At 45.8% G+C, this 18,512-nt stretch overlaps 2 protein-coding genes across 3 annotated transcripts in view; one reads left to right on the top strand and one right to left on the bottom strand.

Moving 5' to 3' along the window:
* Positions 1 to 2,067: 2,067 nt before the first annotated feature.
* Positions 2,068 to 18,133, bottom strand: LOC130273118 (acrosin-like). Its single transcript, XM_056519415.1, has 6 exons — positions 17,975 to 18,133; positions 6,268 to 6,429; positions 4,355 to 4,571; positions 3,541 to 3,806; positions 2,432 to 2,577; positions 2,068 to 2,344 (listed from the first exon to the last, which is right to left on the bottom strand). The coding sequence occupies exons 2-6, from the start codon at positions 6,350 to 6,352 to the stop codon at positions 2,150 to 2,152; spliced, it is 909 nt and encodes a 302-aa protein (XP_056375390.1). The 5' UTR covers positions 6,353 to 6,429; positions 17,975 to 18,133; the 3' UTR covers positions 2,068 to 2,149.
* The window catches only part of MPP7 (MAGUK p55 scaffold protein 7), a 413,461-nt gene continuing 400,692 nt past the window's right edge, over positions 5,744 to 18,512 (top strand). For both annotated transcript variants that reach the window (XM_056519406.1, XM_056519411.1), the window contains exons 1-2: positions 5,744 to 5,879; positions 15,448 to 15,545. The gene's annotated coding sequence lies outside the window, so the exon portion shown is untranslated. The remainder of the gene's footprint in view (positions 5,880 to 15,447; positions 15,546 to 18,512) is intronic.

Genomic DNA, 18,512 nt, shown 5'->3' with positions numbered 1-18,512 from the left:
TTATATGCCAAGTGGATGCCCAGACACTTAGCGTGTCCTCGTCAGCTTGTAACTTATGCACATCTTCCATCGACTGTACCATGATTCATATGCTCCACAGGAAGTTATTTTCTTTTTGAATTTCTTTTCTGTCTGACCACAGTGCTCTCTGCTGATGTCAGGAACTGTCCAGAGCAGGAGAGGTTTGCTATGGGGATTTGCTCCTGCTCTTGACAGTTCCTGACATGGACAGAGGTGTCAGCAGAGAGCACTGTAGTCAGACAGAAAGGAAATTAAAAATGAAAAGAACTTCCTGTGGAGCATACAGCAGCTGATAAGTACTGGAAGGTTTAAGATTTTTAAATAGAAGTAATTTACAAATCTGTTTAATTATGTGGCACCAGTTGATTAAAGGGAGTACACCTTTAAAATCTCCCATTATTACCACTGTACCCGCCCAGGCAGCCCTCTCTATTTGTGTATGCCGCTGACCTTCTGTCTCCTCAGTGATGTTAGGGGGTCTATAGATTACACCAAAAATTATCTTTTCAGTGTTTACCTCCTTGTGTAATTCTACACACATTGATTCCACATCCTCACAATCATCACACACTATGGCATCATTCACACTAACTTTAATATCACTTATAACATACAGATATACTGCACCACCTTTCCTGTTCACCCTATTCTTTTGAAACAGTGTAAACCCCTGTAGATTAACATCCCAGTCATGCGAGGAGTCCAGCCATGTCTCAGTGACCCCAACTATATCAATATGTTCCTCCAGTATCAAGGCCTCAAGTTCTCCCATTTTGCCTGTAGATACAGTGCAGTCACATTCCTCCATATACTGTGCATATAAATGCCACAACATACAAGGGGCCTTCCACGTTCCCACCATGAGTGCCAGCCACATGCCTCCTATAAACACCTTCTGTTCCTAATATGGCTACCTACCAGCATAACTACCTACCTGGCTACCTACCACATAGCTATCTACCTGGCTATCTACCTTCATAGCTACTTTACTGACTATCTACTAATATAACTAGCCTACCAGGCTACCAACCAATGTAGCTATCTACCTGACTACCTACCAACATAAATACCTACCTGACTACCTACCTACATAGCTACATACCTTGCTACCTATCAACATAGTTACCTACCTGGCTACAAACCAACATGATTACCTACTTAGCTAATTACCAACATAATTACCTACCTTCTGCCTACCAGCATAGCTATCTACCTGTATACCTACCTAAATAGCTGCCTACTTACCTATCTAGCTTCCTAGCAACCTTCCTGGCTACCTTCCTAGCACCTACTCACCCACATATTTACCTACCTACTTATTTACTTACCTACCTACTTATGTACCTAGCTGCCTGCCTACCTACCTATCTACATAGCTACTTACCTAGTTAACTGGCTTCCTACCTACCGTCAAAGCTACCTACCTATCTAACTGGCTACCTACCTATATGGCTAGCTACATGGCTACCTAACTATATAGCTAGCTAAAAAGCTACCTACCAATGCAGTCACCTTTACAAACATTTGTGAATGAATGGGTTGCTGCAAATAGTCCATTGAATTCCAATGTGGTACGGTAATAGGACGCCATTATTGCAACGAGTCAGTTTATAAAATGTCTTCCCTCTTAGATCCTCCATGACCAACTGTGAGAATAGGTGATAAGATTTATTCCACTGGAGTACACCTTTAAGTTACACCCTTGTTAGTTGAGACAGAATCATCCCCCAGCAAATGTTAATTATAATTATCCTTGGTTTCTGAAATCAACTTGGAGACCCCCTGAGGAAATATCAATGATTTTTAGATTTGGGGTTTTATCTTGGCTATTCAGGAACACACTATTTGAATTTTTTAGCCAATACTTCCATTATAAAAATAGAATACATTGGGAGTTCACATATACCAGGGCAGAAGGGAAATCTGGCACTTATGTGGGTTTTACCTTATATACAATGGAAACCCAACAATCTGTTTCAACAATCTGTTTTACCAATATGTGTAAAATCTGCTTCTTGTAACATTTAAAAATACCAAGTAATATGTTTTCAGTAATTTTTATTATTTTGAAGTAAACATGTTCAAGGTGTTACTAACATGCAAAACATAGTGTCTATTTATCGGTGACTTATCCAAGCTTGCGCTTCTTAGCGGTCGGGTTGGACTCAGTTTTGTCCATGATCCAGTTGAGAAAGTATTGGGTAGAGGTGTAAATCCCTGGGCTTTGTGCCTGTGCACAGCCTGATCCCCAACTGGTTATACCCACCACTGAGTAGGTTCGAGCCTTAGGCTCCTTGCACATCAGTGGTCCCCCGCTGTCACCCTATAGGACAGAACAGAAAATATATCAGTACAAATACCTGAAGGTTATTTTTTTACATATGGCTGCATTTCATCACACTATAGTCACCTGACAACTATCAATGCCTCCTTTCTCATAACCTGCACATAGGTTGTAGACACCCACAGCGCCATTATACCATGCCGTGCTATTGCAACGCTTTGTAGAAATCAGGTCTACATGGGCTTCCTGAAGAATATCCGATGGTTCTGTGGCTGCAAAGGAAACGTTATAAGTTATGAGAATTTTGCCCAGACTTTGAGGTGGGTAGACGTGTCCTACAGTTATCTCTCTTGATCTCCTCATACACAGGAATGTTCAGAACAGCTGCAGGTTCGGATGACTTTAGTATAAGGTAAATGGGCACCTTTAGACTCCCCATATGTAGCAGAAGGTTACTGTTGTATTGTCAGATGAAATATTGGCCATGTTTAAAAGAATCTGTAGATGAATGGGCCCCAATCTGCCATGGATAGATCTGCTCTTACACTGTAGCTGAGTGCGCCCTAAACAGGGAATCCTTCCCTCTATGACATTTATATCCTGTTGGTTTTCATTAGATAGGACAAAATATAGAGGAAATTTAGCCCTGGTACTTGTATGTGGCTTAGGAATAGGACACTGCTGTATATTGTAATGAGGTTAAGGAGATATTCTGCATATTTAATATATAGGTATATAATAGGTATAACAACGGGCCCATTGAAATTATTAGGCCGTCCATGTAAATGCATCCAAGTAAAAGTAATCAGTAAAAAGTGACATTCTCTGAAGCCACACTCTGTTCTGGCTAATAGATGAAGGTTATTCTGTCTGTCAGTCAGATCTCCCCTGTTATAACAATTCAAAGTACATATAAAATTTGAGATACTGGTTAAGGATACGTTCACATGTGCAGTTTAGCCGCAAGCTTTCTGCTGCGGGTTTGAGTTGCAGAGGAATTTCCACTGCGGAAATCTGCCGTGGAACACCCACCCGCAGCTCAAACCTGCAGCGGGATACACGTGGGCAACTCGCCCATGTGACCGTACACTTAAAGGATTATTCTGGATTTTCCTCAGGTCTATCCTGAGGATAGGCCATCAGTCTAAAAGTCCAAGAAACCCCCTATAAAAGATAAATAGTAAAATTCAAATATACAGAACAGTCATAATCCTGATTTAAAATCATATATATACCTTCTTCTTCCAGAACACCCCAGCCGGCAATATAGCAATCGGTCATGAGTGGAACTTGTGCAGTTTTCGGAGGAAGGCACGCTGGTTGAATGTGTTCATTGTAAGAGATGGGACGATCTATAGAAAGCAGTGCAATGTCATTGCGTTCTGTGTCCGGGTCATAATTCTCATGTTCTATCTTTTTGGATATGGCCCGAATCTGAACTTCAGGGCCAGACGCTGACAGCTTATGCCCTCCAAACACCAGTCTCCAAGAGAACACAGAGCTGAAACAATAGGAATTAAGAAAGATATTGGATCATATCAGCAGGGGCGTAGCTACAGGGAGTGCAGAGGTAGCAGTCACATCGGGGCCCTGGTGCCTAAGGGGGCCCTAAAGCACATCAAGAGATCAGTATTATAACTGGCATATGGGGCCCTGTTGCAGAGTTTGTATTGGGGCCCAGGAGCTACAAGTTACACCTCCGCATATTAGCAAACATTTACAATATATACTGTATACCTAAGTACCCGGTGTAGCCTGGTGTTGCTACCTAAACCCTGTGGAAGGAGAAATGAAACTATAGGCCCAGCAAGATGTTACAGTAAACCAACGGCTTCGCAACAAACCAAACACTTTCTGAATGTTCAGTGAGTCAAACTTTTGGAAAGTTGTTCAAGCTTATTTAATAGTATGTCAAAGTGCTACCACTGTCTCAGACCCTGAAGACTTATTATTACATCAAGCCTATACCAATCTTCAGTGTATAAATCTAGACATAACCTGAGAGGTATGTGATTCAATGGTAACAGAGATAGTGAGGGAATGTCTTACTCAGCTTGGTTCTTGAAGCAGTGGGCAGCTGTTAGAATCCATTTATCATTCAAGATGGAGCCTCCGCACACGTGCACAAAATGATCCTCGTCTATGGCTTGCTGGATACTGACTAACCATGGCCAGGACCCAGGTAGGGCATCTTTTCCACCAACAATGCGTGAGCCAAATTCCTGGCCTGCCAAAGGTCGATCTCCACATGCTAGAGGGGTAGAGACTGTGGGGAGAATTTATGATTAGTGGGATGATCGCAGGAGGTTTATCTGATGGAACCCCCATAATCTTGAGAATAGGGGTCCTGAAGCCTCCATTGAAATGAAGTGGTGGTCACACTTGTGTACTGCCACTAACAAATGGCTAAGATAGCTAAATACGGTACTTCGCCATCTCTGTCAGTTCCTGTAGACAATAGATGGAGCGGCAGTGCACAATCTCTCCAAAAGACCATCTCTTTGAAAAAACACCGCCTGGTCAAGACCAGATTTCCTGTGACCACTTTTCAGTTCTGTTATATATTATGGATACTGGCCATCTACTTTGAAGAGACCACCCTTGAGAATAGGGGTCCTGAAGCTCCTAATGAAATATAGACATGCTTATATAGCTTAGTACAGTAATCTCTGTATCTCTGTCAGTGCCTGTAGGCAATAGATGGAGTCGCAGTGCGTACGTGTGACTGCCCCTCCATTTTGATGGGAGCTTCAGAAACCCCACAATGTTACCTCATCCCATATATTTTGGATAGCAGATACATTTTTAGTGGTGTAAAACCCCTTTAATACCGTCCTACCCTCCGTTTATAGATTTTAGAGCCAATGTACTCTCCTAGAGATGCCGCACATAAACAGATTGCCTGAATGCTCTAATAATAATGTCCGCCATGATACAATCTGTACTCCCCCAATGTTTCCATACACCAGCCTATGACCTAGTCACCAGTATGCAGCAATATGATAATCGCTCTAACACAATGGGGGAGATTTATTCAAATCTGTGTAGATGAAGAGGGGTGCAGTTGCCCATAGCAACCTATTAGATCGATCATTTCTTCAGAGACCTTTTTAAAAGAAAGAAGCAATCTGATTGGTTGCTATGGGCAACTGCACCATTCTTATTTCACACAGATTTTGATAAATTCCCTGCAATACCTTTTATTTTTACATTGACAGTGAATTATATATGTATGGTATACGACTGATGCACACTTCATATGTACTGAATGCAGTGTGGACAGAGGCTGAGTCGGGTAGGTCCCCATCTCTATTATAGGGGGTTACATACTCTAGAACAGTGGTCTCATACTGGTGGCCCTCCAGATGTTGCAAAACTTCAACTCCCAGCATGCCCGGACAGCCGTTAGCTGCAGCCAACTGCCGTTAGTATCAGCCGTTGGCTGTCCGGGCATGCTGGGAGTTGAAGTTTTGCAACATCTGGAGGGCCACAGTTTAAGACCCCTGCTCTAGAGGGAGATTTATGAAAACCTATGTAGAAAAAAAGTGGTGCAGTTACCGTAGCAACCAGATTGGTACGTTCATTTTTCAGAGGTGTTTTTTGAAAAGGAAAGTACCATGTTTCCTCTTTGATAAATTTCCCCATAATATTTTTTTTTTAAATGCCAATGCCGACAGAAGTGGATCCAGCAGGAAGGAGAGGTGTAAGTTCTTCCTTTATATTTCCCATTTCTTTGAATCCACTTCTGACTTCCTTGTATATTTGTTTTCAATGCTGCAGTTTTTGTGGCAGTTTTTTTAACTTAGTCCTTTGAGCCAAAACAAGAAGTGGATGCAAAAGGAATTGGAGATACAAAGGAAGGACATACACTTCTTCATCTTGCTGGATCCACATCTGACTTTGGCCCAAGAACTACAATGGGTGACGCCGGCCTAACAATAGTTCTATATTTGTGTACTTACTTCTATGGTGAGGAAAAAGAGCGCCATGATCCATAAACTGACACAGAAGAATGGCGGTAACTTGTAAGAGCTCCAGAAGCTTCATTGTGTCTGTCCGTGTGGTAAGGAGGAAAGTGAGTGGAGTCACCGTCACAAGATGGAGGTGGTAGTATAGTGAGTGACCTAACAATGACATCATAATGGAGTCAGGCCCTTGTAGAGGACTATGTTCATATGCCTATATGTGCTGTCATGTTTTCTTATATGAAATATCTCAAGATATAGGGTTAAATCTTATTCCTATAGATCAAGATATAGGGTTAAATCTTATTCCTATAGATCAAATATAAAAAAAGAAACAAAAGTAGGAAGAGAAGGCGACTGATATCGCAGCGATGCTGAAACATGTCCCTAACTATTATATCATGTATATAGCAGATTGCTTTACACTTGATTATTTCATCTGTTTCTCTTCCCTGATGGGATACTGTATAAATTCGAGTATACGCCCAATTTTTCAGCACGATTTTTCGTGCTGAAAACACCCCCCTCGGCTCATACTCGAGTGAACTCTCCGCCTGTCAATCCCTTCCCAGCGGTCTTCAACCTGCGGACCTCCAGATGTTGCAAAACTACAACTCCCAGCATGCCTGCTCAGCCATCGGCTATCCAGGCATGCTGGGAGTTGTAGTTTTGAAACATCTGGAGGTCCGCAGGGTGAAGACCACTGCCCGGGCCTTCGTCATCATCCAGAACCCCCCCCCCCTCTTTAGTTTTCTACTCACCTCCCCTCGGTGGGAAGGAAGGGTGAGCTGGTCTGGGCCATCAATGATGCCGTCGTCCCTGCGCATGAACGTCCCTGTGCGTCGTCATCAAGGCAACGTCACTAGTCTGGGGCCGGGCCCGGAGCAGAGAAGAGGGCCCCCCCCAGATGAAAATGGACAGCCCGGAACGACTAACCCTCCCCACCGGACGGTCCCTGCAGAATAGATGGCCCGGACCAGCTCACCCTTCCTTCCCACCGAGGGGAGGTGAGTAGGAAACTAAAAGGGGGGTCTGGATGATGATGAAGGCCGCAGTGGTCTTCAACCTGCGGACCTCCAGATGTTTCAAAACTACAACTCCCAGCATGCCTGGACTGTCCGGGCCTGTTGGGAGTTGTAGTTTTGCAACATCTGGAGGTCCACAGGTTGAAGACCACTGGATTGACAGGCGGTGATGATGAAAGGGGGGGTGGGATGATGACAGGTGGATGATGACAGGCGGTGATGATGAAGGGGGGGGATTATGACAGGCGGTGATGATAAAGGGGGGGTGTGGGATGATGACAGGCGGTGATGATGAAGGGGGGGTGGGATGATGACAGGGGGATGATGACAGGCGGTGATGATGAAGGGGGGGTGGGATGATGACAGGGGGATGATGACAGGTGGTAATGATGAAGGGGGGGTGGGATGATTACAGGGGGATGATGACAGGCGGTGATGATGAAGGGGGGGTGGGATGATGACAGGGGGATGATGACAGGCAGTGGTGATGAAGGGGGGGTGGGATGATGACAGGGGATGATCCCAGGCAGTGATGATGAAGGGGGGGATGATGACAGGCGGTGATGATGAAGGGGGGATGATGACAGGGTAATGATGAAGGAGGGATGATGACAGGTGGTGATGATGAAGGGGGGGATGATGACAGGGTGATGATGAGGGGGTGTTAATGACGGGGGTCTGGATGATGACATGGGGGGGATGATGACATGGGGCGGATGATGTATTTCGCACCCTAGGCTTATAGTCGAGTCAATAACTTTTCATGGGTTTTTGGGGAGAAATTAGGGGCCTCGGTTTATATTCGGGTCGGCTTATACTCGAGTATATATGGTAAGACCTATAGAAGAATACATTTTCCATAGCTACAGAAAGAGGGTATGGTGGCACTTCCCTCTGATAGATATACTCGCTGGTATTGCTCATAGGCACTCAGATACTATACAAATTCACACTTCTCAATATGCACCAGATAATGCCTTGCCATGAAACAACAATGGCCCTGATTTACTAAGAGTGGAGTGTAATTTTCTTTGTGGGTTTTAATTCCCTAAAAAAAAAATTGGTTGGGGTTTTCTGAAAATGTTGGGGACACGCCCCCTTTCCCCGACAGCCACACCCCTTTTTCAGGTTTTCTCAGTAAAATGTAGAGTTAGTCGGGTTGTTTTCAATTCTGGCGGCAGAATCTAGCGCACAACCCGACAAGACATGTCTTTAAAATAGTAAATCAGGGGCAATGTGATGCCTTAGTAACAAAGTTAAAAGGAAAATGGTATCCAAAGGCTTCTTTATTGAGAATATTATGGGGACAAACTACAGTGCAGGTGCGTTCCACAGAGTATGAGCGACAATGATATGCCCTTTATCTTCAATGGGGATTTCACTGTTCCACTCACCCAGCAGAATTCCACAAAATTACAAAACATGTCTTTAAATTTAGCAGAATTCCATTCAGAGCTCCTTGAAGTTATTGGGATTTGAGCAGAATCTGTGTTTTGAAAGCACAGAAATTCCAAATTCTGCAAAACGTTTCTGAGAGAAATTCTGCCATGTGAACATAGCCTTAGGTTGCTCTGCACCTGCATACCCACACATTATGGACCACATTATACCATCACATTATATATGTGGAGGGTTTTTCAGGCCGTTGTGGGCACAGCTGACTGACTACCTACATAATTTCTTACCTGGCTACCAGAGATGAGGGAGTTTTTTAAAAATTTGATTCGGACGATTCGCTGAATTTTCCGAAAACATTTGGTTCGGTCTGAATTTATTTGTTGCGAATCGCTATTAAAAACAGCTATTTCTGGACTACAAAGAGCCTCTATAGGGGTGTAGAACACTTTGCCTTGGGGTAACATGCATAGGGAGTGTGCTGTGTTAGTGAAATAATACTGTTATTCAGTATGACATGCAGATTAGAGGCCTCACTATTAGAATCACTGTAGCAAAGCATTAGGAGGTGGTGGCAGCAGCATTAGGAGACCGTATAGTGGCTGAATGACCCCCCCCCCCCCCCCCCCCCTGGAGGTGGCAACAGCCTGACGAGACCAAAGGGCTTAGCATTTAAATTGAAGATTTCAAATAGATGAACCTAAAAAGTTTTATTTAATGTGCCAGTAGCATGAGGAGACCACATGGCGGCACAGTGACACGCCCTAGAGGTGGCAGCAGCATGAGGAGACCATAATCTGGCAGAATGACACAGCCTGGAGTTGGCGGCAGCAAGAGGAAACCATATAGTGGCTGAATGACGCAGCCAAGAGTTGGCAGCAGCAAGAGGAGACCAAATAGTAGCTGAATGACAGTGCCTGGAGGTGGTGGCAGCAAGAGGAGACCATATAGTGGCTGAATATCACAGCCTGAAGTTGGCAGCAGCAAGAGGATACCATAAAGTGGCTGAATGACACAGCGTGGAGGTGGGGGCAGAAAGAGGAGACCATATAGTGGCTGAATAACACAGCCTGAGGGTGGCGGAATCATGAGGAGACCATATAGTGGCTGAATGACACAGTGTGGAGGTGGCAGCAGGAAGAGGAGACCATATAGTGGCTGAATGACACAGCCTGGAGGTGGCGGAAGCATGAGGAGACCATATAGTGGCTGAATGACACAGCCTGGAGTTGACGGCAGCAAGAGGAGACCATATAGTAGTGACTGAATGACACAGCCTGGATGTGGCGGAAGCATGAGGAGACCATATAGTGGCTGAATGACACAGCCTGGAGTTGGCGGCAGCATGAGGAGAACATATGGTGGCAGAATGAGACAGCCTGAAGGTGGCATCAGCATGAGGAGAAAATATGATGGCAGTATGAGACAGCCTGGAGCTGGCATCAGCATGAGGAGAACATATGGTGGCAGAATAAGACAGCCTGGAGCTGGCATCAGCTTGAGGAGAACATATGGTGGCAGAATGAGTGTTAGACTCACCGCAGTCAACTGGAACTCAGGAGGTAGTAGATCCGCAGTACCACGGTGGTCTGGAGTTGGAGAGGTAGTGGATCTGCTGGACCTGTGTGGCAAATGACACAGGCCGTGCCAAGGAGCGGAGTCTAAGGTGCCTAAAGAGGTTCCTATGTGGGGCCACCCTTTTTAAGAAGAGTAACACTTTCCTCGAAAAGGTGGGAGGGAACAATGTATTATCCGTTGTAGCAGGTGGCTGGCCTTTCACAGTAACTAGGCCCAAATTTGTGTTTCAGGACACTTACAGTTTAAACTTATGAGAGGAAGACTATGTATTAGTCACAGTAATCAGGTGACTGTAGCTTTTCGTGCTCACCCTAACTGGCCCGTTAGCTTCACAGTTGTTGTACAACCAACTGCAGCAGTACAGAATCGCTGTGTAGTAGAGCCCAGTAAAGTACTATTAGGCACTAATAGCAGGTGACAATGGCTTTTACTGTTCTGTCTAACTGGTCCCTTTAAACTTTTGAGTTGCTGTACACCCCTCTCTCTCTCTCTCTCTCTATCAGTGCTTTTGTAACGCCGAGCGATTCGGGTCCCGCATCCATCCCGGAGCGCTCACCGCATGTGTCCTCCTGCAGCGTCCCGGTCTGTCCCTCTGACCGGGAGCGCTGCTACGGTGCTGCCGGCGGGGATGCGATCTGCATGGCGGCACAAGTCCCCCCGCAGGCCGCATCCCGTTCTACTTACCTCCCTCTGCATGCTGTGTCCTCCCGGCACGCACGGCCCCATTCTCCAAGGCGTGCGAGCGCCGGCTCTCTTAAATTTAGAGGGCCAGTGCACCATTAATTGGTGCCTGGCCCAATCACTGTAAAACACTATAAAACCCCACTTTCCCTTCCTGTCCTTGCCGGATCTTGTTGCCTAGTGCCTTGTGAAAGCGTTTCTTGAGTGTCCATTGCCTTTGTACCCAGAACCTTTGCTGTTGCCCCTGACTAAGAACCTTGCCGCCTGCCCTGACCTTCTGCTATGTCTGACCTTACCTTTGCCTTGTCCTTCTGTACCGTGCCATCTCAGCTGCCAGAGAGGTTGAGTCGCTACCGGGTGGAACGACCTGGGGGTTACCGCCGTAGCAAGTCCATCCTGCTTTGCGGTGGGCTCTGGTGAATACCAGTAACCCCTTAGACTCCGTTTCCCTGGTACGGCCCACGCCATCACCTCTCCGGCACAGAGGATCCACCTACAGTGTCCTCACCATCCGCCAGCCCGGATCCTGACAGTAGATCCGGCCATGGATTCCACTGAGGTGCCGCTACCAAGCCTTGGAGACCTCACCACCGTTGTGGCTCAACAGTCTCAACAGGTAGCCCAACAAGGACATAAGTTGACCCAACTGACTGCAATGATTCAGCAACTTCTGCCTCTACTGCAGCAGCCATCTTCTCCGCCAGCTCCTGCACCTCCTCAATTGCAAGCTGCCGCTTCCTGTACCAGAGTCCGTCTTTCTCTTCCTGACAAATTTAACGGGGACTCTAAGTTGTGCCGTGGCTTCCTGACCCAGTGTTCTCTGCACTTGGAGCTGTTGGCTGACCGATTTCCAACTGAACGGTCAAAGGTGGCATTCGTGGTCAGCTTACTTTCTGGAAAGGCCTTGTCTTGGGCCACTCCGCTTTGGGACCACAACGATCCAGTCAGCACTTCAGTCCAGACCTTCTTCTCAGAAGTACGCTCTGTCTTTGAGAAACCAGCCCGGGTTTCTTCAGCCGAGACGGCTTTGTTGAATCTTGTCCAAGGAAGCTCTACAGTGGGCGATTACACCATTCAGTTTCGGACTCTTGCTTCAGAATTAGCCTGGAATAATGAGGCTCTCTGCGCGACCTTCAAGATGTTCTGGCCGCACGAGAGATACCTTCAGCCCTGTCTGAACTAATCCATTTGGCCACCCGCATTGATATGCGTTTTTCAGAAAGGCGACAGGAGCTATGCCACGAAAAGGATCTTGTTCACACCAGGCGGTTTCCCCGCCTAACACCTCTCTTTCAGCATCCGCTGCAACCTGTTACTGTGCCTTCCGACGAGGAGGCTATGCAAGTGGATCGGTCTCGCCTGACCCAACTTGAGAGGACTCGCCGTAGGAATGAGAACCTTTGCCTGTACTGTGCAAGCTCTGAGCATTTCCTAAAGGACTGTCCTCTTCGTCCTCCGGGTCTGGGAAGACGCACGCACCTAGTAAACGTGGGAGAGGCGTTACTGGGTGTGGATTCATCCTCTCCACGCCTGACAATTCCTGTACGGATTTCTTTGCCTGCTAAAACTGCCTTTTCTGCTGTGGCCTTTCTGGACTCTGGTTCAACATGAAATTTCATTGAGGCCTCATTAGTCAACAGATTCAACATCCCTGTGACCTGTCTCGTCAAGCACTTCTTCATTTCCTCCATGAGTGGACAGAATCTGGATTGTACCGTGTGCTATCGCACAGAGCCCTTGCGCATGAACGTTGGTGTCCTCCATCATGAGAACATTGAATTTTTTGTGCTTCCCAACTGTACCTCAGAAGTTCTACTTGGCTTGCCTTGGCTCCAGCGTCACTCACCTATCCTCGACTGGTCTTCTGGGGACATTAAGAGTTGGGGTCCTACCTGTCACAAGCGATGCCTTAAGACTTTACCCTCCAGTCAAGTACCCATCGCTTCACCTCTGACAGCCCTGCCTAAGGCCTACCAGGACTTTTCTGATGATTTTTGTAAAAAGCAAGCAGAGGTCTTACCACCACACAGACCCTTTGACTGCCCTATTGACTTTCTTCCTGGTACTTCTCCGCCCCATGGCAGGATTTATCCACTCTCTGCTCCAGAGACCCAAGCCATGTCCGAGAATGTTCAAGAAAATCTAAAAAAAGGATTTATCAGAAAATCTTCTTCCCCTGCTGGAGCAGGGTTCTTCGTTGCTAAGAAAGATGGATCCCTACGTCCATGCATCGATTACCGCGGTTTAAATAAAATTACAGTAAAGAACCATTATCCACTCCCCCTTATCTCTGAACTGTTTGACCGTCTGCGGGGAGCAAAAAATTTTTTACCAAACTTGATCTAAGAGGGGCTTATAATCTTATCCGTATACGTGAAGGAGACGAGTGGAAGACTGCATTCAACACCCGTGACGGACATTTTGAGTATCTTGTCATGCCTTTCGGCCTTTGCAACGCCCCTGCAGTTTTCCAGGACTTTGTCAATGACATTTTTCGTGACATGCTGTATACCTGTGTTGTTGTCTATCTGGATGACATTCTTATTTTTTCTTCCAACTCTTAGGAACATCGCCTCCATGTCCGTCAGGTGTTACAGCTCCTACGCAAAAATCATCTTTATGCTAAGTTTGAAAAATGTCTCTTTGAACGCAGCAGTCTACCTTTCCTGGGATACATTGTGTCCAGTCAAGGCCTTCAAATGGACCCTGACAAGCTTTCTGCGTTTCTGGATTGGCCACGCCCCTCTGGACTGCGAGCTATCCAACGTTTCCTCAGGTTCGCTAACAACTATCATAAATGTATTCCCCACTTCTCCACCATCGTTGCACCTATTGGAGCATTGACCAAGAAAGACGCGAACCCGAGGTCCTGGCCACCAATGGCGGAGGAGGCCTTTAACCAACTCAAGGCTGCCTTCGCTTCTGCTCCTGTTCTGTCCAGGTCTGATCCCTCAAAGCCTTTTATTCTCGAAGTGGATGCTTCTTCTGTCGGTGCCGGTGCCGTTTTAACTAAAAAAACGCTACTGGAAAAAATCGCACTTGCGTTTTTTTCTCCAAGACTTTCTCTTCTGCAGAAAAAAGTTATTCGATTGGAGATCGTCAACTTTTGGCCATTAAATTGGCACTTGAGGAGTGGAGACATCTTTTGGAGGGGTTCCTGCATCCCATCATCATTTACACGGATCATAAAAATTTATCGTATCTCCAGACTGCCCAGCGATTAAATCCTCGCCAAGCTAGATGGACATTGTTTTTTGCCCGCTTCAATTTTGAAATTCATTTTCGTCCAGCCGACAAGAACGTCAGAGCTGACACACTATCACGTTCCACCGATGTCTCCGAATCTGAAGCCCCTCCACAGCACATAATACCTCCTGAGTGTCTGATCTCCTCTGCTCCAACCACTCTTGTGCAAGTTCCTCCAGGGAAGACCTTTGTACCTTCACACCTTCGCCTCAAAATTCTTAAATGGGGTCACTCTTCTCATTTGGCAGGACATGCTGGTGTCAAGAAGTCTGTGCAGTTGATTTCCAGACACTATTGGTGGCCTTCCCTGGAGAAGGATGTGACTGATTTCGTTCGGGCTTGTACAACCTGTGCCCGTGACAAGACTCCATGCCAGAAGCCGGCAGGTCTCCTCCTTCCTTTACCTGTACCTGAACAACCATAGTCCCATATTGCTATGGACTTCATCACCGATCTGCCACCATCCCGCAACAATTCAGTCATCTGGGTGGTCGTTGATCGTTTTTCTAAAATGGCTCATTTTGTCTCTCTGCCGGGTCTTCCTTCTGCGCCACAATTGTCGAAAAGAAATTTATTCATATTTTTCGCCTCCACGGGCTTCCAACGCACATCGTCTCAGACAGAGGCATCCAATTTGTTTCTAAATTTTGGAGGGCACTCTGCAGTCAATTAAAAATCAAACTAAATTTTTCTTCTGCTTACCACACTCAATCCAACGGTCAAGTGGAGAGAATGAATCAGATACTTGGTGACTACCTGCGACATTTTGTCTCCTCTCACCAAGATGATTGGGTCGACCTTCTGCCCTGGGCTGAATTTTCATACAATTTTAAAAACTCTGAGTCTTCTTCCAAATCCCCATTTTTGTGGTGTACGGCCGTCACCCGATTCCCCCCTCCCCATCCCCACTTCTTCTGGGATTCCTGCCGTGGATGAATTGACGCAAAATTTTTCTTCCATCTGGCGTTAGACTCAAAAGTCGCTCCTAACTTCCTAGCCACCTGGTTACCAACCTAGCTAATTGGCTACCATACCTACATAATTATTTAGGTACCTACTTATTTACCTTCTTGGTTACCTACCAACCATACTACCTACTTACTTATCTACTAAGCTATTTGGCTTCCTACCTACCAACAACAAGGACACTGTTGGGGGCATTATTACAGTTCGGAGGCCTATAGATGGGGAGATTGTGTAGAGGTGAGAAGGGCAGGGGAAAAATGTAAAGTCTAATATGTTTGTCTTTCAGATGTTGAAGATGAAGTTTTAGCTAAAAGAAGCTATCATGCCAGTCTGAGGCGAATGGAGAAGAAAAGGAAAGAGGACGATGCCGATCAGAGAAGACGTGTGAGTCACTTAATTTAACTGTATGGTAAAAGGGGGAGGGGGGTCAATGCATGTGCTGCGGATACAACATTTCACCAGGGGCACGAAAGGCACTATATGCCTCTGTATGGAAATAGCCAGCTTTGCGCAATGGAGGCGGGAGCTGGCATACCCGGTACATGTGACCCAGCTGTCAAGTTTCATGAGCATACTGAGTAGTGATTGGTCTGCAGATCATGATACAGGAGTACCAAGATGGACCCACTTGTGGGTATGCCTATGCCTTTTAAACATGCCTTCCTACATCCCAATTCTCATATTACTCAAAGTATGGAGGCAGCACATCTAACTCCATTCTATACTTTGATTGTCAATACATAGATTCTATCCCGGTAAGATGTGCACCCTGGCCTACATGTCATTTATTGAATACATATCTGTGCTGATGCAACATAAACCTCATACTCCTACTGCTTCCACATTCATTGTACTGCATGAATTTCTAATGAGGAATCCACACTACAAATCTGATGCAATTCCAACACATCTGAACATGGCCATACAGAAACAAGTAAAAAAGAAAAAAAATGCAGGTTATACACAACTTTTCTGATGGCTTCTTATGTAATTTATACCTACAGCTGCCTAAGAAAGGATAGATAAGACATCATGTGAGGATCTCGTCATAGTCTCATCACTACTGTTTGTAATGGTGCTGGATCTGGATCCACTGACCTGTGTGGCAGATCACTTGGGCTGTATCGGGGAGCGGAGTCCAAGGTGCCGCTGGTCTTCACCAGAGCCCGCCGCAAGGCAGGATGGGCTTGCTGCGGCAGGCGGGACACAGGTCGCTATCTCCGATTTGACCTGACCACACAAGAAGTGAGGTATAGAAGGATGAGGCAGAGACGTAGTCGGACTTAGCAGAAGGTCTAGGTAGGCGGCAAGGTGGCGTAGTCAAATAACGTAGCGGTAGGATCAAATTACACGGGCAAACAATAGACAAAGGGAACGCTTAATCCCAGGCTATGGGGCACTGAAGATCCGGCAGGGAAGAGGCGGCGGAGCTGCCCTAAATAAACTAGCAGAAGGACCAGGCACCAATCAGTGGTGCACTGGCCCTTTAAATCTCAGGGAGGCAGAACCAGAGGCCAAAGCAGGAGCAGGTAAGAGACGGGTCAAGATTCGCATGCAGGCACGGCCCGCAATGCGAATCGCGGCCTGGCCCGGGAGAGCGGGGCAGCCAGCGCTCACAGTCGGAGCGCCGGACCGGAGCACTCACCGTGACACTGTTCCTACTATGTATACTATAACATAAGTTTAGCCATTTGCTGTAAACGGGAAAATAAGAAATACTTCTCCAACTGCTCCGGCCATGTGTTATAGTGTAGCATTGTGGCATTTGAGCAGACATAAGTGTACCAGAAGACCATCTGTGACCTTTCCAGAAGTCGAGGACTACTTGGCCAATTCTTGGATTATAAAAAGAAAACAGTCCTCAATGCTCTCTACAAGGACATGCTAGGACACAGTGGGAGTGGTGATAATGATGATAGTAATAATGGTATGGTGGTAAAAATTTACCAAAATAAAATTATAAATAGATATATAAATAAATATATAAATAAATAAAAAAATATATATATTAATGGTGATAATGGTGAGAGTTTAGAAAAAGATAAGGAAAGGGGGGGGATAAAGAGATAAAGGATGAGGGGCAAGAGACAAGAAGGGTGGGGTAAGGAAGGAGAAGGGTAAAGAGTAAAACAATGAACACAGTAAAACAGTAAAACAGAGTAGGGGAAAATGATCTGACCACTTCTAAATAAATTGTTGATAAAATATAAAATTTATTAACAGTGATTAGGGATGTTGCAGGGCCCTTGCGATTCCCTTCTACACATAAAGCGATGAAAAATTGTATATAAGCAGTAAAAACAATAATAACAATATAGGAAGTATTACAATCCCCTGTTGTGCAAAATATGCAAATATGTCCGTGCTGAAATAAATATTCCTGTAAGGGAAAGAAACGGCAAAGCAGTATGTCCAATCCTGTATATCAGGCAATCCTATGAAAAGGTGTATACCACTTTCTTGTAGTGGTTGGTAAATGCACTGTTCCTTTATGCTGGGCGGAGAAAGATGTGATCACAGTTGGGGAGATTTATCAAAACCTGTGCAGAGGAAGAGTGGTGTAGTTGCCCATAGCAACCAATCAGATTGCTTCTTTCATTTTCCACAGGCCTCTTTAGAGGCCTGTGGAAAATGAAAGAAGCAATCTGATTGGTTGCTATGGGCAACTGCACCACTCTTCCTCTGCACAGGTTTTGATAAATCTCCCCCAGTAATATTGTCAAAACAGAAGTTCACAGTGTAAGTTCACAGTGTTGGCTGCTATGCAGCTTGCATTCCTGTTAAGAAAGATGTTGGGACTATATCCCGCTCACCCGTCCAGCTGGGCACTGGTGTGGCACACTGTCCCTTCTGCTTGTACTGGTCGCGGCGACTCCAGCTGTGCGGGGCAGTCGCTGTGTAGGCAAGCAGCCCCGCTCAGCGAGCGCTTGAGAGCAGGAGCGGTGTCCTCGTGAGCAGAAGAAGTGTCCTCGTATCAGGGCTCGGGATGGGCGTCCTCGTGTGCGCTGTCAGTTGCTCCAGATGATGCTGAGCGCTCTCAGGTGGTGGAAAAGGCGCTGGGTTTGAATAATGGCAAAAAACAAGTGATGATGTGCTTGTAAATGATGATCTCTGTAGGGGAAAAGTAACTTGGTATAGGATAGGGGTTTTAATACATGGCTAGACGCATTTCAGGAGGCTCCTCCATTCCTCAGTAGTTGTACTATACCCCCTTAAGGACCAGGGGGTTTTCCATTTTTCCACTTTCGTTTTTTCCTCCTTACCTTTAAAAAATCATAACCCTTTAAATTTTGCACCTAAATATCCATTTGATTGCTTATTTTTTGCACCACCAATTCTACTTTGTAATGA

Source organism: Hyla sarda, chromosome 5 (genome assembly GCF_029499605.1).
Source record: "Hyla sarda isolate aHylSar1 chromosome 5, aHylSar1.hap1, whole genome shotgun sequence".
NCBI classification, from domain to species: Eukaryota; Metazoa; Chordata; class Amphibia; order Anura; family Hylidae; genus Hyla; species Hyla sarda.
This window is presented reverse-complemented; position numbering and strand designations above follow the sequence as displayed.

Bases quoted from the DNA above. Each gene is read 5' to 3' on its own strand.
- LOC130273118 (XM_056519415.1), bottom strand. From the start codon at position 6,352: ATGAAGCTTCTGGAGCTCTTACAAGTTACCGCCATTCTTCTGTGTCAG. The intron at 4,572-6,267 runs GTAAGTACACAA...TTCTCCCCACAG, and splicing joins TCTTTTTCCTCACCATAGAA to TCTCTACCCCTCTAGCATGT. The intron at 2,345-2,431 runs GTGACTATAGTG...TCTGTCCTATAG, and splicing joins GAGGCATTGATAGTTGTCAG to GGTGACAGCGGGGGACCACT.